The sequence below is a fragment of the Trichophyton rubrum genome (assembly GCF_000151425.1).
Source record: "Trichophyton rubrum CBS 118892 genomic scaffold supercont2.7, whole genome shotgun sequence".
NCBI lineage: Eukaryota > Fungi > Ascomycota > Eurotiomycetes > Onygenales > Arthrodermataceae > Trichophyton > Trichophyton rubrum.
Window position 1 is genome coordinate 18,356 of NW_003456422.1, and position 19,602 is coordinate 37,957.

At 48.4% G+C, this 19,602-nt stretch overlaps 8 protein-coding genes across 10 annotated transcripts; 4 read left to right on the forward strand and 4 right to left on the reverse strand.

Moving 5' to 3' along the window:
* Positions 1–623: 623 nt before the first annotated feature.
* On the forward strand, positions 624–2,394 carry TERG_05997 (uncharacterized protein; the record flags this gene model as incomplete). Its single annotated transcript, XM_003232952.2, has 4 exons — positions 624–1,195; positions 1,307–1,371; positions 1,448–1,482; positions 1,556–2,394. Exons 1-4 carry the CDS (start codon positions 1,133–1,135, stop codon positions 2,392–2,394), a joined length of 1,002 nt encoding a protein of 333 aa, XP_003233000.1. The 5' UTR covers positions 624–1,132.
* Positions 2,395–2,853: 459 nt separating this feature from the next.
* TERG_05998 (chlorophyll synthesis pathway protein BchC) lies at positions 2,854–4,135 on the reverse strand (the record flags this gene model as incomplete). 2 transcript variants are annotated; one of them, XM_003232953.1, is made up of 3 exons in its annotated part: positions 2,854–3,780; positions 3,913–4,035; positions 4,115–4,135. In XM_003232953.1, 3 exons carry the CDS (start codon positions 4,133–4,135, stop codon positions 2,854–2,856), a joined length of 1,071 nt encoding a protein of 356 aa, XP_003233001.1. The 2 variants fall into 2 exon arrangements, with proteins under 2 accessions (XP_003233001.1, XP_047606764.1); XM_047750081.1 differs by lacking the exons at positions 3,913–4,035; positions 4,115–4,135 and having other exon boundaries at positions 2,854–3,729.
* A 674-nt stretch (positions 4,136–4,809) lies between these two features.
* Positions 4,810–6,583, reverse strand: TERG_05999 (uncharacterized protein; the record flags this gene model as incomplete). The annotated part of the gene is made up of 2 exons (XM_003232954.2): positions 4,810–5,849; positions 5,914–6,583. The coding sequence occupies 2 exons, from the start codon at positions 6,581–6,583 to the stop codon at positions 4,810–4,812; spliced, it is 1,710 nt and encodes a 569-aa protein (XP_003233002.2).
* A 302-nt stretch (positions 6,584–6,885) lies between these two features.
* Positions 6,886–7,290, forward strand: TERG_12359 (uncharacterized protein; the record flags this gene model as incomplete). The annotated part of the gene is made up of 1 exon (XM_047751329.1): positions 6,886–7,290. The coding sequence occupies one exon, from the start codon at positions 6,886–6,888 to the stop codon at positions 7,288–7,290; it is 405 nt and encodes a 134-aa protein (XP_047606765.1).
* Positions 7,291–8,021: 731 nt separating this feature from the next.
* TERG_06000 (glycolate oxidase, subunit GlcD) lies at positions 8,022–10,480 on the forward strand. 2 transcript variants are annotated; one of them, XM_047748532.1, is made up of 3 exons: positions 8,022–8,441; positions 8,544–9,815; positions 9,872–10,480. In XM_047748532.1, the coding sequence occupies exons 1-3, from the start codon at positions 8,141–8,143 to the stop codon at positions 10,099–10,101; spliced, it is 1,803 nt and encodes a 600-aa protein (XP_047604516.1). In that variant the 5' UTR covers positions 8,022–8,140; the 3' UTR covers positions 10,102–10,480. The 2 variants fall into 2 exon arrangements, with proteins under 2 accessions (XP_047604516.1, XP_047606766.1); XM_047750082.1 differs by having other exon boundaries at positions 8,544–10,480.
* A 799-nt stretch (positions 10,481–11,279) lies between these two features.
* TERG_06001 (uncharacterized protein) lies at positions 11,280–13,673 on the forward strand (the record flags this gene model as incomplete). The annotated part of the gene is made up of 1 exon (XM_003232956.1): positions 11,280–13,673. The coding sequence occupies one exon, from the start codon at positions 11,280–11,282 to the stop codon at positions 13,671–13,673; it is 2,394 nt and encodes a 797-aa protein (XP_003233004.1).
* A 242-nt stretch (positions 13,674–13,915) lies between these two features.
* On the reverse strand, positions 13,916–15,935 carry TERG_06002 (uncharacterized protein; the record flags this gene model as incomplete). The annotated part of the gene is made up of 2 exons (XM_003232957.2): positions 13,916–14,375; positions 14,440–15,935. 2 exons carry the CDS (start codon positions 15,933–15,935, stop codon positions 13,916–13,918), a joined length of 1,956 nt encoding a protein of 651 aa, XP_003233005.2.
* Positions 15,936–17,352: 1,417 nt separating this feature from the next.
* Positions 17,353–19,325, reverse strand: TERG_06003 (uncharacterized protein; the record flags this gene model as incomplete). Its single annotated transcript, XM_003232958.1, has 2 exons — positions 17,353–19,150; positions 19,210–19,325. The coding sequence occupies 2 exons, from the start codon at positions 19,323–19,325 to the stop codon at positions 17,353–17,355; spliced, it is 1,914 nt and encodes a 637-aa protein (XP_003233006.1).
* Positions 19,326–19,602: the final 277 nt, after the last annotated feature.

Consider the following 19,602-nt stretch of genomic DNA (forward strand, 5'->3'; position numbering starts at 1 on the left):
GGGCACGAGGATTCGTTAAACGAACCGCCCACGGGAGACGGTGATACAGCCTGTGTCTCCCTGCTTCTGTCAATGCTGTCCTCTCTCACTCACTCAGTCATTCTCCGACTCAATTCTCTCGCTCTCTTCGCTTCGTTCTGGAGAGAGAGGCAAGACGCCACCCCGGCCGCCAGCGCTGTCCGTCGATCCGTGGGAAAAAAAAGCACTCCCCTCTTCCCTACGTCGTGCATGCGGCTGTGACAAGGAAGAGAGAATCAAGGCGCCTTTGCGTAACTAACTGACGGTCTATTCGCCAATGGCCTTGCAAGGTTGCGATAATAGCCAGATATGTGACTTTCCGTGCTGCGAATGTGCGCCCGCTGCGGTCTGGGATGGCCCCGTTGGCGATGCTGGCGATACTTGTGAACTCGTTGGCCGACTACTTAACACTGGCACGGCAGTCCAGCCGCTCCAAGCGCTATCATACCACAAGCCAGCGTCTACTCAGGCTAGTTAACTACCAGACGAGTTGCGTAGGTACTCCGTACGGAGCAGTAAAAGTGTAGCTGGCAGAGTCCTCCCATGCGCTGCAAGGCCGCGAGAGTGATAGATAGCTCGGTACTTCGTAGGATAAGCTGGAGAGACGGCGGGCAGCTTCAGCAAGGCCGTCAGCGGCAGGCAGCCTTTTGCCTTTGCCTTTGCGTCCCCATGGCCGTTCATCGCGAGGAGGTTCGATGCAGGAGGTGTCTCTGCACTAGTAAGTATAACTAGTCGGCTCCAAGCTATAGCTAGTTAACTAGTTAGTTAACTTCCATTAGTTATATAGGATGCGCCCAGCGGACTGACTGGCTGACGTCAAAAGCTGCGTAGCAACAACAACACCAACAACAACACCAACAACAATAACTACAACTACAACTACAGTTACGATTACAACAACTCCCGCGTCCACCACAACACTCCGAGGCCCACGAACACGCCAGACCGCACGCCGACCAGGCGCACCAGCAGCAGCGAGACCAGCGGACGGAGGAGACGGGCCAGCGAGCTGTCGATGCGGCGCGCTATCCAGATCTCTCTGGGCCTGATACTGACAACTAACTAATAACACCAACGCCTTCAACTGGCTGCGGCTTTCGTCTGCCCGGAACACATGGCGCGCCAGCGAGCCTCCTCCAATGCCTCCACGATCCCTTCGCTGCCGGACCGCACCCAGGTACGATAGCTCTCGAGCCATCTTTTTCTCCCTGGCGACGGAGCCGACGCCTGATGATGCTTTTTTGCTGATGGCGCTGTTTCTTGTTTTTTTTTTTGTTTGGCTACATAGGAGCTCGGCAGCATGTATGATTATCTGGCAAAGGTGATCCTGCTGGGGCCCAGCGGTGCTGGAAAGTCCGTTTCAACCGTTTCTCTTCTTCTTCTTCTTCTTCTGTATAGTTGTGCTAACCCGTGTGCTGGAGGTCGATAGATCCTGTTTATTGCATCGATTCGTGAAGAATGAATGTACGCTCTTTGCTTGATTCTTTCCCCCCTGCCTCAAATACAATGAATGTCCCATGTCTAATATCCAGGTCAGGGCGGGTGCTGTCCTCGCAGACAATCGGCGTAGAGTTTTCTTCCAAGATAGTCAAGGTTGGGTCGGGGTCGAGATTGAAGAGGATAAAGCTCCAGCTGTGGGATACAGCGGGCACGGAGAGATTTAGATCAGTTTCTCGATCATACTACCGAGGAGCTGCTGGGGCCATTCTCGTCTATGATGTTGCATCCCACTCGTCGTTCAGCGCTCTCCCAACCTTCCTTATGGACGCTCGTGCTCTAGCTTCTCCCAACCTGACAGTACTGCTGGCCGGAAACAAGAGTGATCTGGCTGCGGATTCGGCTTCGATTGAGGAGTACTGGGACGATCCTTTGCGACCTCCAGCGACCCCATCGAGCACTTCAAGTAGACAGACGCCGTTTCCCTTTGATTCTGGTGGATCTCTTCGCTCAATAGGCAGCCCTGGAGTGGGAACTAGACTGACGGCAACTGTCTCACCGGAGGGCCGCGATGTATCGCTGGAAGAGGCCTCGAGATGGGCGTCCAAGTCTAATATACCCGTTGCAGTTGAAGTATCTGCTCTGTCTGGGGACAACGTGGATGAACTCTTTAACAGACTGGCCCGAATAATCCTCACCAAAATCGAACTAGGCGAAATTGATCCTGACGACCCCCAAAGCGGCATTCAATATGGTGATGGTGGCATGTATGGAACCAGTGACGGCGGAAGCATTCGAAGCGGCATCACGATTGATGACTCGCTCGCACAGCCCCGGAAACGGAAGCCCAGAAGAGGTGTATGGTCGTCCGGTATGAGAGAGTGGGAAGATGTTTTCCGTTCAAATCCTCCACCCCATAGGAACGGCAGATGTTGCTAGCTCTCTCCCCCTCTCCTCCCTTCCTCTCTCCCAAATATTATTTAATTCTTCTCGTTTATTGTTGCTTCTCTGTGCTGCATGATACCCTATTCACTAGATCCTTCTCGACCCTGATATGTATAAAGAAATCTGCTTATTTAATTCTGGGTACCCCCATTCTATATATCCTGTCAGTGGTATTGTAATGTGTATTTGTGTTGAGAAGCTTTTTTTTTATTATTCCAAAGAGACGTGAGCACCTTTATTGAGACCCCTTTTTCCCCTATAGACTCCCTCAGTCCACAGTGCTGTCCTAGCTGTTTACAATGCAAATGATTGTCATTTTTAGCTACCGAGAAAAGTTTGATTGCCTAGCTGGTTAGAAAGGCTACTTATATTAGTTAAGTGGCCCGGAACTCCACCCAGAAATCTGTATAGGCTAAGCAAGCATTCATCCCATCATTGAAATAGAGACTACGGTCAATCATCTTCCCCCGCAATGAGCGTTTTGATCCCTTTACCAGCCTTCACTTCCAGAAATGCCTGCTCGGCATCCCTGAATGCCACCACTTTCGTCACCAGCTCTTTGACGCTGAGCTTCCCAGAGCCAACCAGCTCCACAGCGAGTTTATAATCGCCACTGCTATATCTGAAGCTGCCTCTCAAGTTCAACTCCTTTGTGCACGCCGCCATGATAGGAAAGCTGATCTCGTCTCTCCCCATGCCGCCTTGGACATACGTTCCGCCCGGCCGTGCAACATGGATGCCAGTATGGACCGACTGTTCAGCGCCTGACGCATCGATGACCGCATCCGCACCACGGCCGAGCCCATGCTCTGACAGTAGCTTCTCAGCATTTTCCTTTGCCGGAATCCTTTGAGGTAGAAACACTCCTGTGGCGGCATACTTCTGTGCAAACTTCAGTCTTTCTTCCTGGATGTCAACAGAGACGACCTTGGCTGCTCCAAACGCCCTTGAAGCTGCGCAGCATAGCAATCCGACTGGGCCAGCACCAAATACCACGACTGTATCGCCGGGCTTAACCTCTGCCTGGCGAGTGACGTGGATGGCAACTCCGAGTGGTTCCATCAAGGCACCGTCTTTCAGATCCATGGTATCAGGTAGCTTGTAGCAAAAATCTTCTGGTAAAACATAGTACTTTGCAAGAGTTCCATCGTACGGGGGGGTTGCGGCAAATACCATGTCAACACATAGATTGTATTTCCCGCTCTTGCAGGGCTCGCATCGTCGGCAGCATATGCCTGGCTCCAAGGCCACTCTATCACCTACTTTAAGACTCTGGACAGCAGAGCCTATTTTGGCGACTATGCCGCTGGACTCATGGCCAAGCACCATCGGCTCCTTCAGTACAAACGGGCCAATGGACCCATGGTCCCAGTAATGAACCTAGCAGATGCCATATATATCAGTAACGACGCTTGGTGGCAGGTAGCAGCAGTATTAATTGGCACATTTATAGATAGGAATGTAGTTCACATCCTAAGAGATACGCAGAAGGGAGATGCTGGTCATACTTACGTCGCTGCCACAAATCCCCGTATACTTCACGGTAATTAGGACGTCATGAGCATCATTCAGTGCTGGTACTGGTCGGTCTTCAAACCTGACCTTTCTTACCCCGTCTAGCACAAATGAAAGATTCTATAAGAAGGGGCCTGTTAACTAATTGTCTATTCGTTCTGTATCAGTTACGCATGGCTAACCCCCCGGGATTGCTTACCTTTGGGCCATCCGCTGCCATGCTGGAGAGTCGTAACTGGTGATTGGGGGTCTTTTGGGCAAGTATGTAACTAACTAGTTAACTTATAGCCTGGAGGGTAGTTGCTTTAACTAGACATGTATATATAGCTGACACTGTTGGCATGTGGGAGCAGTAGAAACGGTCAACAGTCAGCTATCCAATAATTCGAATAAACGGACAGCTCATTCCCTAGCTGGTGGACTAGGTCACAGCTGGAAGCTCTTGGAGTTATATAAATGTCATCATCACCAAAACTCTGACGTGGAGAATCGCCGGGGCTTGGGCCGAATCTGCTGACTCCGGCAGATGTAGATCCGGATCAAGGCCGCAGCTCGGAGTGTCTAGGCTCTCTTGAAAAGTTATTACCTCTGCGAAGGTAGTTGGATAGAGATACACATTGTTAAATAACGGCATTCTTCAACCGTAGCTATGTTCGGAAGAAGGGTCACACATGCTAGCAGTTCACATTCTAGCTTAGGTAGTCAGGGTAAGTGCGAGAAGGCAACTAGTCAGGTACTTAACTAATGAAACAACAAACTGCATATCGGTCAACTAGCTGGCTAGGACAGTCAGTTGAAGTAGAAATTAATTATGCCTTAACTCACCCCGAAGCTCATGTAAACCATACCCGTTGCTAGAAGAAAGGCAATCAATGAATGAAACGTACGCGAAAATCACACCATATACCGCAAAGTAAGTTCCTCTACCTTCCCGCTCTTTAACCCATGAATACCAATTGAGATAGTCTCTCCGGGAACGAGGTCTACACAATTGTCATCAAAAACCACATCATCTGAATTCGAAAAGACGGCGAGCCCTTTCACCGGAACTTCCGCAGATAATCGAAGAAGACGCTTGTCTTCTGAAAGCGCTATCTTTGGTGTGCGTGGAACTTGAAAATCTATATATTTCAGAGGCTCTGGCCAGTTGACAAAACGAGCAATCTGCCGACCATCCTGGATGAGATATGCAGCAACCACTGTTTGGGATGGTTTCCCCGAGCCTTCTACTGCTTCTTGGATTTCCACCTTCCCTAGTTCTATAGTTCGGTTCGCGGGAAATGCAGTTTCTTCCTTAATATTCTCTAAGTGTGTCTGTTGCCCACTGACGATATCCCAGGCTCGGAGCTGTACTTTTCCAGTGAAAGGTTGTAAGGTGAGGTTAGTCACCCATATTTCGACTGTGAAGGAGGCTGATCCGGTACCCTCAAGTGAAGCCTGCTGGATAGGACGTTTTATCCCGACAGTAATGGGGGCCAGTTCTCTTTTTATCGCAAAGTACGCATGCTTTGGTCGTAGGTTATAATCAGCGATTGACCATGAGATCACTGGCCAGCAGTCATTGAGCTGCCATACTAGAACTCCAGCGCAATTTTCCTTTCCTGGGCCTTGCCATTGACGCTTCCATAGGCGGAAAGCGGTTGAGACACATTCTGCTTGCATTACTTGCGTGCAATGTAGATATTGCTCCAACGGACTAAACTGGTACCGAATATTTTCGACCAGGTATGTAGCCAAGCGCCTTTCGTGGCCAACCGCCTTGTTATGATAGTCTAGAGTAAAGGAGTTTGGGTATCTATCCTTGTCGTTGATACCCATTGAAAGCATGCTATCAATGGTACCTATGTTCGGGAGACCTTGCATGCCAAACTCAGACACAAAGCGACCGCTCAGCTTATCAAAGTCTTGATACCTTTCCTGTGTCCCGTGCCAGACTGTTTAGTAGTGAAAGTAGAGTTAGCAAAACCTCAAACTAGTTGGTACCCTAACTTCACATACCATTCCATTGATGAATGTCTCCAATGGTTGGGTCACTGCTGGTCTCTCCACCATAAGGGGAGCCAAAGTGATAATACGTATCGGGCGTAAATCGCTTTGTCACATCCACTAAAAGTTTCTCATAAATATAGCGGGCAGGGAAATTAGTCTTCAGCCAGTTGCAGGGATTGGTATCAGAAGGATCATATTGTAGCTTTTCACTCTCCCTGTAGGCATAGTCTTCGTTATTACCAGCCCAAATAACGATAGACGGGTGGTGCCTGAGTCTCTTGACGTTAGCCTCTGCTTCCTTTTCAACCGACTGCAGAAACTCTCTGTGGGCAGGATAGTTTCCACACGCAAACATGAAATCTTGCCAGACAAGTAGTCCGTATTCATCACATGCTTCATAGAATGCATCTTGCTCATAAATACCGCCACCCCAGACGCGAAGCATGGTCTGATTCCCATCAACTGCCATCTTAAGCCAGTCACCATATCGTTGTGACGAGACACGGGGAATAAAACTATCAGCAGGGATCCAATTACTTCCCCCACAGAATATTGAGGTATCGTTTATTCGAAAGAGAAAAGTGGTTCCTTGGCTTCCTTCAAGGTTTCGTTGTGCTAATTCAACTTTTCGCAGCCCAATCCTTTTGCAGCAAAAATCGAGGGTTTGGTCCTTTCTCATCAATTTGGCTTGCAACGAGTACAGAGGTTGGCTGCCATATCTTGCAGGATACCAAAGTTGCGGGTTTTTCAAATGTATAGTTGCCGCTGCCTTTCCGTCCTTCACTGAGGCAGATACAACAAATTGGTTTCCAGAGTCTTGCTTTTGGGCATCGAGTGATAGGCTAAAGACCACATCAGACGCATATCCTTCCACCTCGGCAGTGATTGATATTTCAGCTTCTTTCAGGCTGCTCTTGAATTTGGTGGTATAGTAGAGGTCCGCAATACGGGCAGAGTATACCTCAAGGGTAATTGGGCGCCATGGGCCACATGTTAATAAGACAGGGCCCCAATCCCAGCCCTACATATTTCTCAGAAGCACACACGCAAAGGGTCAATCATGTTGACGTAAACATAGTACATAGTGGCACTTACATAGTGGTATTGTGCCTTTCGCACAGCAAGGCGGCTCGAGTCTCCGTTCCAGCACCCCCACTGGTGCATCGGGTTCTTTTTTTGTTCCTCCTTACCTCTAATGAAGGCACTATCGAAAGTAATCTCAAGGACATTGCTTTCATCATTCGATCCGCGGAGCAGCGAAGTAATGTCCACTCTCTCAGGAATGAACATGTTGTCGGTTTCAAGAATTTCTTTCCCGTTAAGATGAACGGACGCGTAGGTGTCGAGTCCATCGAATGCAAGAACGGCCTTCTCATTCTCCCCTAGCTGAGGGGCGACAAAGGCAGTTCTGTATACCCAGGCCTTTTCGCCAACCCACTGAGCTTGTTTCTCAGCGGTCCCAGTGAAAGGATCTGAGATGATTCCATGGTGAATAAGGTCCAGATGGATGCAGGTAGGGAACTGCGAGACGGGAAGAAACTTGGAGGTATTCACGCATGCTTCCCTGAAGGTCCACGACTTGTCTATTGGGGAGGATCTTCGTTGGCCCATGGCGTCTGTCAGTTCTGGTGAAGGAGAAGATTGGAGATGCTGATGTTGCTCGTAGACGACGGGTGTGGAATATAGCTGGTTGGGCACTCTGATATCTAACTACCGCTCCATGTGGGAGTGGTCTCCGCCAGGGATCACCAGCCACTGGTCAATAGCCCAGTCTGTCAGCCTCTGATTCGTGTATGGCCTGTTCAAGGATGCAGCTCGTCCACCCCGCTGGACGGGAATGGAATAATCGGGAGGCTGTCTCCGTCAAGAGTAAAGGTCAGCTGACGGTCTATTCCTCCCAACTTTGCCATCTAAGGAATGGCAGTCAGTAATTCCACCCTAGGTCAAATACAACCGTTCTATCTATATAGTTGGTGGTTTTATAGTCCACCCTCGATACTTTTTGAGGGTCAAGTTAGGCTTTGACGAAGTAGTTAGTTAACGAGTTAAAATCAACTAGTTAGCGCGGCCAGGTGCCTTAGCTTTAAACGGTAGAAACTGAGCGCCGCTTTAAATCCTCCAAATTGATATTCTATTTGAGCTTCAAAAAGACTAAAAAAAGAGGGAGATAAAATATACCTTCCATACGTTTAAGGGATTCAGGGGAGCTTGTTATTCTCCAGGACACGGCTCAGAGATGTTTGGCACCCGGGTTATATCGTCGAACACTGCGCTCTTCGCCGCTCGACAGCATGGACTCGCAGTCAATCGGTCCAGTTGGCACCGTCAATCAGTGCGCAGCATAAGAAGACAGCCAGCCAGAAACTTCGGGGGCTCTGCAAGATGTGAGCAAGAAGAAAAGAAGAGACAGGACTCCTTCAAGGGCCAACTGTATGAAAGTACGCAGCAACGACTGGACCGAGAACGGGCAGAGCTGCAACGTTTTGCACGGATGCAAAAGCAATCTCCCCATATCCAATATACAGCAATGACCATCAGTAAGGCAGAGCTATTTTCCTACCGAGTCGCGTGGCTAAGCGCAATTGATTGGTACTTTCTGAACTAATTCGCTAACATGAATTGAATTTTCCATTGTTTAGCTGTTATTGTTACGGCTCTCGGCTGCTACTTTCTCGGTACTCTAAAGCCAGCAGAGCTTCCGGCATCCTCTACCACGCCTCTTATCGACGCCCAGCCACCCCAGCATAACGTTTCGCCCTCAAATCTACAAGCAGCCTGGGCCGATTTTATCGAGATTGTAGGCAGAGAAAACGTGTCGACTGAACAGGGTGATCTAGATGAACACTCGGGGTCTGCATGGTCATCATACAGTGTGAGAGAAAATGAAAGGTCATTTCTTGTCGTCTTCCCTTCAACAACCGAGGAAGTTTCCCGTATCATGAAAGTCTGTCACGTCAGACTTATCCCCGTCACACCGTACTCTGGTGGAACTAGCTTGGAAGGCCATTTTTCCCCAACACCCGGAGGTGTTTGTATCGATTTCTCACGCATGAACAAGATAGTGACCCTACATAAAGATGATTTGGATGTGATTGTCCAGCCAGCCGTTGGATGGGAAGATCTAAATGAAGAGCTGGCGAAGGATGGCCTATATTTTCCAGTTGATCCCGGCCCAGGAGCCATGATTGGTGGAATGGTTGGAACGGGCTGCTCAGGGACCAATGCCTACAGATATGGGACAATGAGAGAGTGGGTTGTCTCTCTGACAATGGTGCTTGCGGATGGAACAGTCATTAAGACAAGGCAGCGGCCCCGGAAGTCCAGTGCAGGATACGACCTTACGAAGCTTTTCATCGGCAGTGAAGGCACGCTGGGCTTGGTTACAGAGGCAACCTTGAAGGTAACGGTCAAGCCAAAAAATGAAAGTGTAGCTGTTGCGTCTTTCCCGTCAATCCATCGGGCTGCCGAATGCGTAGCAAATATCGTCCGGGAGGGCGTGGAACTTGCCGGTCTTGAAATATTGGACGATGTCCAAATGAAATGTATCAATGACAGCAAAACCACACGTCGCACTTGGAGTGAAGCACCTACTTTGTTCCTGAAGTTTACAGGAACCGAAACCGATATCAAGGAGCAGATAAAAATTGTCCAGAGCCTGGCGAAAAGTGCCGAAAGCCAGTCGTTCGAGTTCGCCCGCGGAAAAGATGAGATGTCCGAGCTATGGAGTGCTCGGAAGGCCGCTTTGTGGAGTGTTATGGCAAAGAAGCGCGAAAATGACCAAGTCTGGACCACGGATGTAGCCGTGCCTATCAGCAAACTCCCTGATATTATCGAGCAGACCAAGAAAGATATTGTGGACAACGGCCTCTTAGCTGGAATATGTGGCCATGTTGGGGATGGCAACTTTCATGGTAAGTACGGCAGTCAGGTCGTCGTGTTTGTTCTGATCTAACACGGTATATCATAGCCATCCTGCTTTTCAACGACAGTGAGCGTGCTATCGCCGAAGGAATTGTTCACCGCATGGTGAAGCGAGCCATTGAGATGGAGGGCACGGTCAGTGGTGAGCATGGTGTTGGACTTGTCAAGCGAGACTATCTCGACCACGAACTCGGTGAATCAAGTGTGGATACAATGCGAAAGGTGAGGGAGGACGGCCCATGTCCAATTCTTATTTTCCACTCATTGCTAATCTAATGTATAAACGAATAGATAAAACAAGCCCTAGACCCTCTTGGACTTCTTAACTGCAACAAAGTCGTTCGGGTAGAGCTGCCAGGCCATGGAGACGTAAAGAGCTGGTAAAATTGGTAGCATGTACCCCTTTGAGACGCCGATATGTATGAATAGAACTACTTTGAATTAGTCACAGTCTTGCAGCAACGAACTGTAGCCATATAAGAGCCTGCGGGCCATTGACAGGCGGATCTAGCCTTGTCGATAGCCGGTTAACTCGCCCGGCTAGCTATCCGGGTGAATGTGGGATATCAGCCCCGGCCTGCCGCCAGCCCTCTTTGGGACTCCGCGACTGACATCATCTGACTCACAAGACTTTGATGCGGCTCAAAAACCACGTGTATAAAGTGTATAACCATACCGGAAATATGGAGGTTCTGAATACCGTAATATTATAGTAATAGTAACGTAAAACGCCAGAATTACGTTGATCTACCATTTCTGTAATACGATAGTTGCTTAACTATCTTTAGTATCTTGGTAATAAACATTATAGTAATATAGCAACTACCTTAAAGATATTAAAGAAAATAGATTAATTAATATTAATTAATAATAATATTAATACTAATAGTATACTAACTATTTTATTACTATACTTATTATTATATATAATATATTTATCACTATAGCTATCACTATATATAATATATATATCGCCATAGTCATCATCATTATAAGTATATTAAAGGTATTAAAGGAAAGATGGAAAATTTTTTTCAAAATAATAATAAAATATACTTAGTAATATATATTTTAATAATATTTGGATAATACGTTGCAAGCCTAATCTACGTATTTTTAAAAATATGTAGCTATTACTAAGTAGAATGTAACGGTTACGTAACTATTACAAATAAGGGTTAATACCTATTACGTAGAATTACGGAAAAATGGTAACCCGACGGTATTCCAAACCTTAGGTACCTAGGTTGGAATACCACCTAGGTACAGATTTCCGGTATGGAAAGGAACATCGTTTCAGCAACACGCCCTCATCCCCTCATCGGTGCAGACATTCATATACTGACCTACCTACCGGTCTCTCTATTATATTCATACATCTTCTTGGTTGCCCTTCTGCTTGACGTCCTTTCGGCTTAGTTAAATAAGATTTGTCCATCACCTAGGCAGCGAAAATGGAGGGGCAGAAAACTAAGACAACATCCATGGACTCCAGCTTCCCAGTCTTGCTGCCTGAGGACCCTACCATTCATCTGGAGCCTGCGGAGTTCAGAGAGCGAATTTTTGCTTCTGTTGCAAAGGAGGCCAAATGGAAGGAGAACTTGAAAACAACCAACTCTAATCCAGCCCTTTCTGCGCAGACGCCGCCCAAGGCTGCCGTGACTATTTCCGCTGCCCAGTCCAACTACGACTCCAGCGGAAACGCCTTTGTGGACGCTCTTGTCCAAGAAGCCAAAAATCCGGGAACTCAAAAGGTTTCACTCGAAGAACTAGATGCAAAAAATTTGACTCACACTGACAATTCTGGCGTTACCCATGCTTCTACAGAATCGCACTTGGTCGATCTGTTCCATACTCTAGACGGGGAGCCGAATGAGGAGAAGCTGATCACTCTAGAGCCTCTACTGGAGAAGGCATGGGCAGATGATGCCTTGGTTACTCTAAAGATTATTTGGAACTGTCGTAGCATCCATCTGGGCAAAGGAGAACGATCGATGTTCTACGTCGCCCTTGGCTGGTTGAAAGATAACCACCCGCAGACCTTATTGACTAACCTACCCTGGATTACCCGCGGTGTCATCGAGAAATTACCTCAAAAGGAGCGTAAAGAGGATGAGACCTCAGTGGTTATTGAGAACCAGACTCTCGGAGTCGATGACCGCGAGGTCGTCCATGGCGTCTCACACGGCTATTGGAAGGACCTTCTCAACCTTCTGGCGCTATCTGCTAATGATCAACTCGGAATGAAAAACCCCGAATCAGTTTTGAAGAATCGAACCAGAGCTCCTCAAGAAACCCTAGAAAAGCTCGATATAGAACTGCCTTTAAGAGCGAAAAAGATTAAGGTCTCAGCTATGGATGTCAATGAGAAACGCGCCTACTTGAAAATTCCGCGAGAGGACAGGATGAAAGAAGCTCATAAGATCATCTCAGTGCAGAAAGAAGCCTCAAAAAAGAGAAAACGCTCCCGGGAAACAAGTCTTCACGAGAAGCTTTGGAAGAAATTTGAGAGTGATTCGTTCCATCGAGCTTTACACAATACTATTGCTCGCATGTTTGCGGACCAGCTCAGGAAGGATAAAATACTCCTGGAAGGGGGATCAAAGCAGCAGTTGAAGGAGATTAGTCTCTGCGCCAAATGGGCCCCATCCCTTGAGCGATTCCATGATAAACAAACCTTAATTGCAACAACTATCGCCGAGCTTTTGTTCCCTGCTGAGAATATCAAGAAAGAAGGTGATACCAGGGAAACTTATCTGAAAAGGGCACGAGAACAATACAGAGCCTCCTTCCTGTCGCCTCTCCGTAAAGCACTTCAAGTGGTTGAACGTGACATATCCGCAAACAATTTCACGGGCCTCAAGTATGCTCAAGTGCCGTCCCTTGCCATGGACCTATATAAGAAACTCTTCGCGAAGAAAGACCGTGACAACTTTTTGAAGTATCTGCTTGATGTTCAAGCTGGCAAACAAACTATATCAGGAAGTGTTCTCATGCCTGGGCCATTAGTTCACCAATGGATCCACGCTCGAAACGATGAAATTGCCAGGCTGACTCTGAATTCTCAATGGGAAACACTCATTCAGCGCATAAAGGATAGCGGCTCACTATCCGATTCTATTGCTGTTTGTGATGTCAGCGGCTCGATGATGAGCTTACCTGTGAATGGCGCTACCATGTATGAAAATGCCGTAGGATTGAGCCTTGTCCTCTCTACTGTGACGAAGGCGCCATTCGGGGGCAAAATGATCACCTTTTCAGAAAGCCCACGCATCGTGACGATAAACGAGGATGGGAACAAGAGCTCCTTTGTGGAACAGGTTGACAAGGTACAGAATATGCCAGCGGGTTTTAATACAGACTTCCTCGCTGTATTCACAAAAGCTATCCTTCCACTTGCCATCAAGAACGAAGTCAAACCTGAGGATATGGTTAAACGGGTTTTTGTTTTCAGTGACATGCAATTTGATGAGGCGCGAGGTAACACTGACCCATGGGCAACACATTATCAAATTATTGAAAAGGAGTATAAGGCGGCAGGCTACGAAGTGCCGGAGTTGATTTTCTGGAACCTTTCTCAGAGGAAAACTGGCTCCACCCCAGTAACCCAGGATATGCCTGGCACAGCTCTAGTAGGCGGGCAGAGCCAGGCAATGCTAAAAGTGTTTTTGGAAGGAGGTTCATTTGACGATGGCAAGGTGGAAGAAGAGGATGAAGTGGAGGGTGAAGGGGAAGACGATGATGGATTTGAAGTCATTCAAAAGAAAAAGAAGGCTGTCACTCCCCTTTCTCTCGTCATGAAGGCTATCAAGCACCAAGCGTATGATATGCTTAAAGTGGTCGATTAAAAGTTTGGCTACTGTTATTTTTATACCATCATGACTTTTCGTCTCGATTTGACGTAACACCAAGCGACATCCCATCACTAACCATAATTTTAACGAAGGACATGAATACCACATAAAATAAAAATATTTTTTTCTTTTCATTTTCCATTCTTTGTTTAAAGGGAAAAACGTTTAGCTAAATAGCAAGTGATTAACAGTGCATGTTTCTGCAGCTTTTCCGCATAAGAACGTAGCTTTGACACTCAAGAACGACGACGTCCATGGTGCTTGTGATGACGGCGGCGTCTCTCATCATCATCCTCCTCGTCGTCGTCATCATCGTCATCATCACTGTCTTTTTTATAGCGTCTTTCATACCTGTCGTCGCGACCATGATCTCTCTCTCGACTGCTACGGCGACGCTCGTCTGTTCCATAATGGGAGCTTTCATAATTTCGCGATCCACGACCATACTCGTCGTTATCTCTGCGGGCATATCTAGACTGTTCCTCGTAGCGGCCAGACGAATACCGATGCTCCCTTTGAGATACCCTTGAGTCCTGGTCGTCATAGCGGCTGGAAGAGTAATCGTGCTCTCGCTGAGAATACTTGCTCTCTCGGCCTCCATAACGGCTAGAAGATCCAGAGTATTCTTGAGCCTCGTAGTACTCGCTAGCTAACCCTCCAGGTCTACTAGATTGATCATGTCTAGCTTCATAGGTCCTAAAGAACAAAAACTGATCAGTATGTGCGCCGTAAAGAAGTTAGTCTGTATCAATAGAAAAACCTTTGCTCGTCATAATCCCCTCGTCTAGTATTTCCACCGCCGCCATAGCCTTGGCCGTATCTGGTCTCCGATGGCTGATCATACCTGCCAGATTGGCCATAGTCGGATTGACGGCCCTCATATCCAGATTGCTCATATCCAGATTGCTGGTGTCCTCCTCCATATTGGTATCCTCCTTGTTCATATCGCCCCGCTCCTTGCTGCTCGTATCTAGAAGGTTGCTGATATCCGCTGGACTGATGGTAGGTGGGTTGATCATGCTTTTGATGATGCCCGCCATGACTGTCGTAGTCCTGGCGGCCATGGTCTTTTCTGGAATTATCTTCCCCAAGGGCCTGCCCAAGGGCACCTGCAAGACCACCCACCAATCCACCAATTGCACCTCCACCAACGGCTTCTTCTGCAAGCTTGCTTAATTCGTTTGCTTGACGTCCTCGCCCGTAACCACCGCTAGCACCATGTCCGTGAGACTTTTTAGACAGCTTCAGAGGCACGCCACTTCCATGGCCACAGTCGTGGATACCGGGTTTATGGTTCTCTCCTTTCCTAACCCCCTCTCGACTTAACTGCCTTCTGACCCCATCATCGCCCTTTTCTTGCCACCATTCTTCAACTGCACCAAACATCATTCGACGGACATCTGCAGCCCCATCATCACCGAAATCTCGGTGAGCAGGGTGGTGGAAAACACCAGTAATGATCCTGTTCAATGTGCGGTTCACATCAACGTTCTCATCATCCCAGCACTCCATTATCTGAGGAACAACCCATTTAACTACTTCCTGAGCAATCTTACCCGCCGGTTCGTTCAGCAGGTTAGAGAAATGATCCTTTGACAACATAGAGTGAGTGGGATCAGTTGCGTCATCGTCATTGAAGATATTGAGCTGTTCTCTCTTGCTGCTTTGGATAATTTCGGAAGAGCCAGTTTCCAACTCTGCTTTCACTTGATTGATGATTGGTAATACGTAGGGAGCAAGGACACTAAAAACGAAAACGTTAATCTGCTCTTGAATCTGCTCAATCAACTCTGGAAGAACGGGAATGTTTTCAACGGCCTTGTTGATTGACTTTAGGATGTTGTCGTGCCATTCTAGAACCGGGTAAATCTGTCGGGTAACATCTTGAAGGTAGCGAGTCCACTCTTCAGGTTCGTGTGGTGTAATATTTTCTTGTTGTGCCTGGGCTTGTGCATTGCTCTGGAACTCGTCCATCTTTCCTGACTCGTTTCCACCGATAATGCCTGAAGGAATTTTAGCTAAGAGCTCTTGGAGGAAGCTTTTAGCATTCCCTTGGTTTTGAGTTTCCTCGATAGCACCCTCGAGGCATTGAATCTCAGATTGCGTTGCCTTGTCAGAGAATTCTCCCATGACTGAGTGAAGAAAGTCCACTCCACCAAAAGTTCCAGTAACAATGGGATAAACATCGTGCCGACACCCAGGAAGCTGGATCATAGTATTGCGACCAACATGGGGAAATACGTCTCGTTCACCCATCTCAATCAGACTCAGTTCCGTATAGTTTGAATGAGCGGCGTAGTCCTCCAAGCAGTGTAGGCCGGTACCCAGCAAGCGAAGAGCTTCGTAGAGATCTGCCTTGTTACCTGAACGCGCATACTGTCTACCGAGCTTGATACAGCCCCCAAACACTTTCCTAACTAGGCCAGCTGAGGTATCAATTCCGATGTCCTCAGTAGCAATATAGTGTTTCAGACCTATTAAATACTAGTCAACTCCATACTGGTCTAATTAGGAAAGCTACTCTTATCCGTACCAGTACGTTCATCAACAGATAATTCCCGTCGTTTATCCACCGGCCCGCGTAGACGACGGTCATAACGCCTTGCATCGGCTCCATCGGCGTATCCTAGCGGATTGTCAATGTGCTCAGTGGGCTGGTAGCATCCAAGACGGTCAGTGGTGACTTCGAACTCGTCAACGCCATATCTTAATGGAAGGATCATTGTCAGTTAAGAGATATTCAAGCGTCTAACAATGAAACAACCAACGTACCCAAAGGTTAAAAAGCCCAGAATCCAGATGAGGATACGAACAGCCTCAGCACTGACGTGTTTTACAGTACCAACATCCACGGCCTGACTGTAGTCTCGAAGCCAGTTGCCAAAGTAGACGTGCATCACATCCATCTTGGAAAACTTTCGGCCACCAGCAGCGCGAGCCATGTACAAAGTCAATAGGACATCTTCGATATCTCCATGGCGGAAGTTGACACCCTCAATTTTCGAGATGGAGGCAATGTTACCGGCTCCAAAGGCGGCTGTCGGGCTCGCAAAGACAAGGAAAAGAAGGGCAGTGGTGAGAATCAGCAGGGTGAGAGAAGAAGAAGAAGAAGAAGCCATTAGGGGCGTATTATGGCTGTGCCGGTGTCTCTGGCTGGGGACCTATGGAGGGGTCTCACGGTTAGCTGTCGGTCTACCGGTGTCTTTGTAGTGTTATAATGGTGAGATGCTAGTAGGGAGTTGCTGTCACCAGAATAATATAGAACTAGGTATGTACCTGTCAAGCCGAACATGCGGCGGGGAGGGGTGAACAGTTCAAGCCAACCTAGAGAACCAATCGACCGCTGTCGAACAGTAGACCGTCTTGACTTTTAACGAGGGTTGGTAGCTGGCGAGCTCGTGGTCTTCTGCAGCGATGAGATAACCTTGCCCCTAGAGGTCTTTGTCCAGGAAATAGAAGAAGTAAACATTCACTTCAGTTGTTTTGAGGATGTTTTCTTTGCCCCGCGAAACAAGATGGAGCTTCGTTGCCGAGATCACGTTGTCGCCGACCCATGGTGAAGTGCAGGTCAGCTGCATAAGACACAGATAAGGTAGACGAGCACGATGAACGCGATTAAGACGGAGAGGAACTACAAGGGAAGGCTATGAGGAAAGATTTAGTGGATATGGCTTCAACGCAGCAGCACGATAAAGGTCGCCTCGAATCCCTTCATGCGCTCAAGATATGCATTGAGCTCGGTATCGTCACTAATAATAACTACTTGATGCTGCTGGCTACGGCTACGGTCCGCCGTATCAATGCCTTCGATTTTCACTACCTCCTGGGCATTCTTGATTCGGGATAGGATGGTGCTGCGCAATCCAGCTACAGACGGAACTGTGAGCTTATCAATCCACGGATCGGGGTCTTCGAGACACGGTGGGGAGGACTGTGGATGTATGTGGAAGTACAAGGGTCTCGGGTTCACTGGAGCGTGAAGGCTAGGGTCAATGTAACTGAGAGCATGCGAGACGGCAGTGGCAGCGGCCGTGGCAGGCTCGTGGTTTGAGTCCGCTGTCTGGGAAGAATGGCCGTCTGTGGCGGCTTGGAGTAGATCGACCTGTGTATCAGCCACTTCGCCAGGGGAAACGGTAGGCGCACTCGCAAGAGCTTCAGATGCAAGAGTACTGATGCGGTTCGGGATGCAAGTGACTGTAGACCTGGACGATGTTGACGTTGGAGTTGGTCCCTGGCTAGATGATGATGGCTTTGGCGTACTGGCTCCGGCATGCGGTCTCTTTCGAGAGGAATCACGTTTGATCTGGTCATCTCGGAGTCTTTTCATCACGTCTCGACAAAGCACCTCGACGGCCTTGAGTCTCGTTGCATGTTCAAAATCTGTGCCGGGGGAGTTCAGGATATGCTGAAGGAGTTCGGATTCCCTGATCCACCGATCCTTTAACTCCATCCATTGTTCATTGCCGGCTTCAAGCTTGCTGGTGATATGGCTCGCCTTGAGCACCTCGTAAAATGCGTTTCTTACTTGCCTGCTTTCCTCAGGATTTATCCCTAGTGCATTTTTGGCCTCTGCAATTGTCATCCGTCGTTCCAGGGTGCGCATCCGTTTGGTAACGTCAGTGCAAACGACGTCAAGGGCTAAAGCTTTTGCATCGAGGAGGACGGGCTCACCCCAGAATACTGCCTGTAGGTGCGTAGATTCATTGATAAGCCTATCCTTCGCCATTTGCCATTTCTCCGGCCCGGCAAGGGTTTTCTTGATAAACCCGGCCTCCTCGCATATACGCTGGAATGCCTCCCGGACTCCACGATAACTGTCATTATCCAGGCTCAGGTACTTCTTACTCTGGTCTATTGTCGTCTCTGATGGAAAGCGAGGAGGACCGGGAGGGTCTGGTGGTAATCCTGCCCATTCACGAGTCCGCCGTCGACGTCTCTTAGTAGCCCATCTTTCCTCGCTCTCAGCTTTCAACCTCTCTAGTCTCTCCTTGCGCTTAGCGGCAACATTCTCTGGCACATTGGAGGCTGTAGGAGAGACATAGGCATTGGTACTGATACCGATACCACCATCCACACTGTCAGCTCGTTCTTGTATCTCTTTGCTGTCATCTGCTGCTGCTACCTCCTTGTGTGCATCTCGCTGAAGCTGTATCAGTTCATTCTCTGGCTGCTGTACCTCATCACCGGGAGCGGGTGAAGCTGAGCCTGTTTCTGAAGTAGTAGTAGCGGCAGCGGCAGGTCTCATGCCATTTGGAACCCGTAGTAGCCACCTATATTTGGCCCATACTCTCATGACTTCGCGCTCCTTGACTTCGTATCCTTCTTCATTGAGAATGCAGATCATATCGCGCTGCGACGTATTGTTCTCCCATAGCTGCTTGATGCGCGCTACAAGCTCTGCTCTTTTATAGGCCGGATTCTGCTTTGAAGGAAATCCCCAGCGCTTGAACTGGGTCTGGAACGCTCGTTTACTACCAGCCTGTCAGCATAACTATACGCATCACTGAAATTGTACAGCAATCAGCCTCACCTCGGGGAAAACTGGTGGAATGCCCGCATGTACTCGATAATGTCCTCCAGCGGCTTCTTCTCCTCAATGTACATCCTGTAACAAATATCTCTCTTGCCCTCCCAATCATACACCATCGTGGCGACTCGACGCCGGCGCCGGCGCCCTCCCTTGCTCCAGACCTCGTCTTGATATGCCTTCGCTCTGCCACTGTCCTCCTGTCCCCTTATCTCCCTTTCTTCCCGTTTCTCTGTCTCCCGGTTTCTCTCTGGCTGGCCTGGTCGGGATGCGCAAAGAAGCTGCACTTTGCGGCGATCTCGTACGCCGTAGCTGAAAATTCTGGCCTTCGACGCTCACCGTAGCTGATATTACGTAATTTACCACGTGAACTAACGATCACGGATGACGTCATCC

Bases quoted from the DNA above. Each gene is read 5' to 3' on its own strand.
- TERG_06000 (XM_047748532.1), top strand. From the start codon at position 8,141: ATGTTTGGCACCCGGGTTATATCGTCGAACACTGCGCTCTTCGCCGCT. The intron at 8,442-8,543 runs GTAAGGCAGAGC...TCCATTGTTTAG, and splicing joins ATATACAGCAATGACCATCA to CTGTTATTGTTACGGCTCTC. The intron at 9,816-9,871 runs GTAAGTACGGCA...GGTATATCATAG, and splicing joins TGGGGATGGCAACTTTCATG to CCATCCTGCTTTTCAACGAC.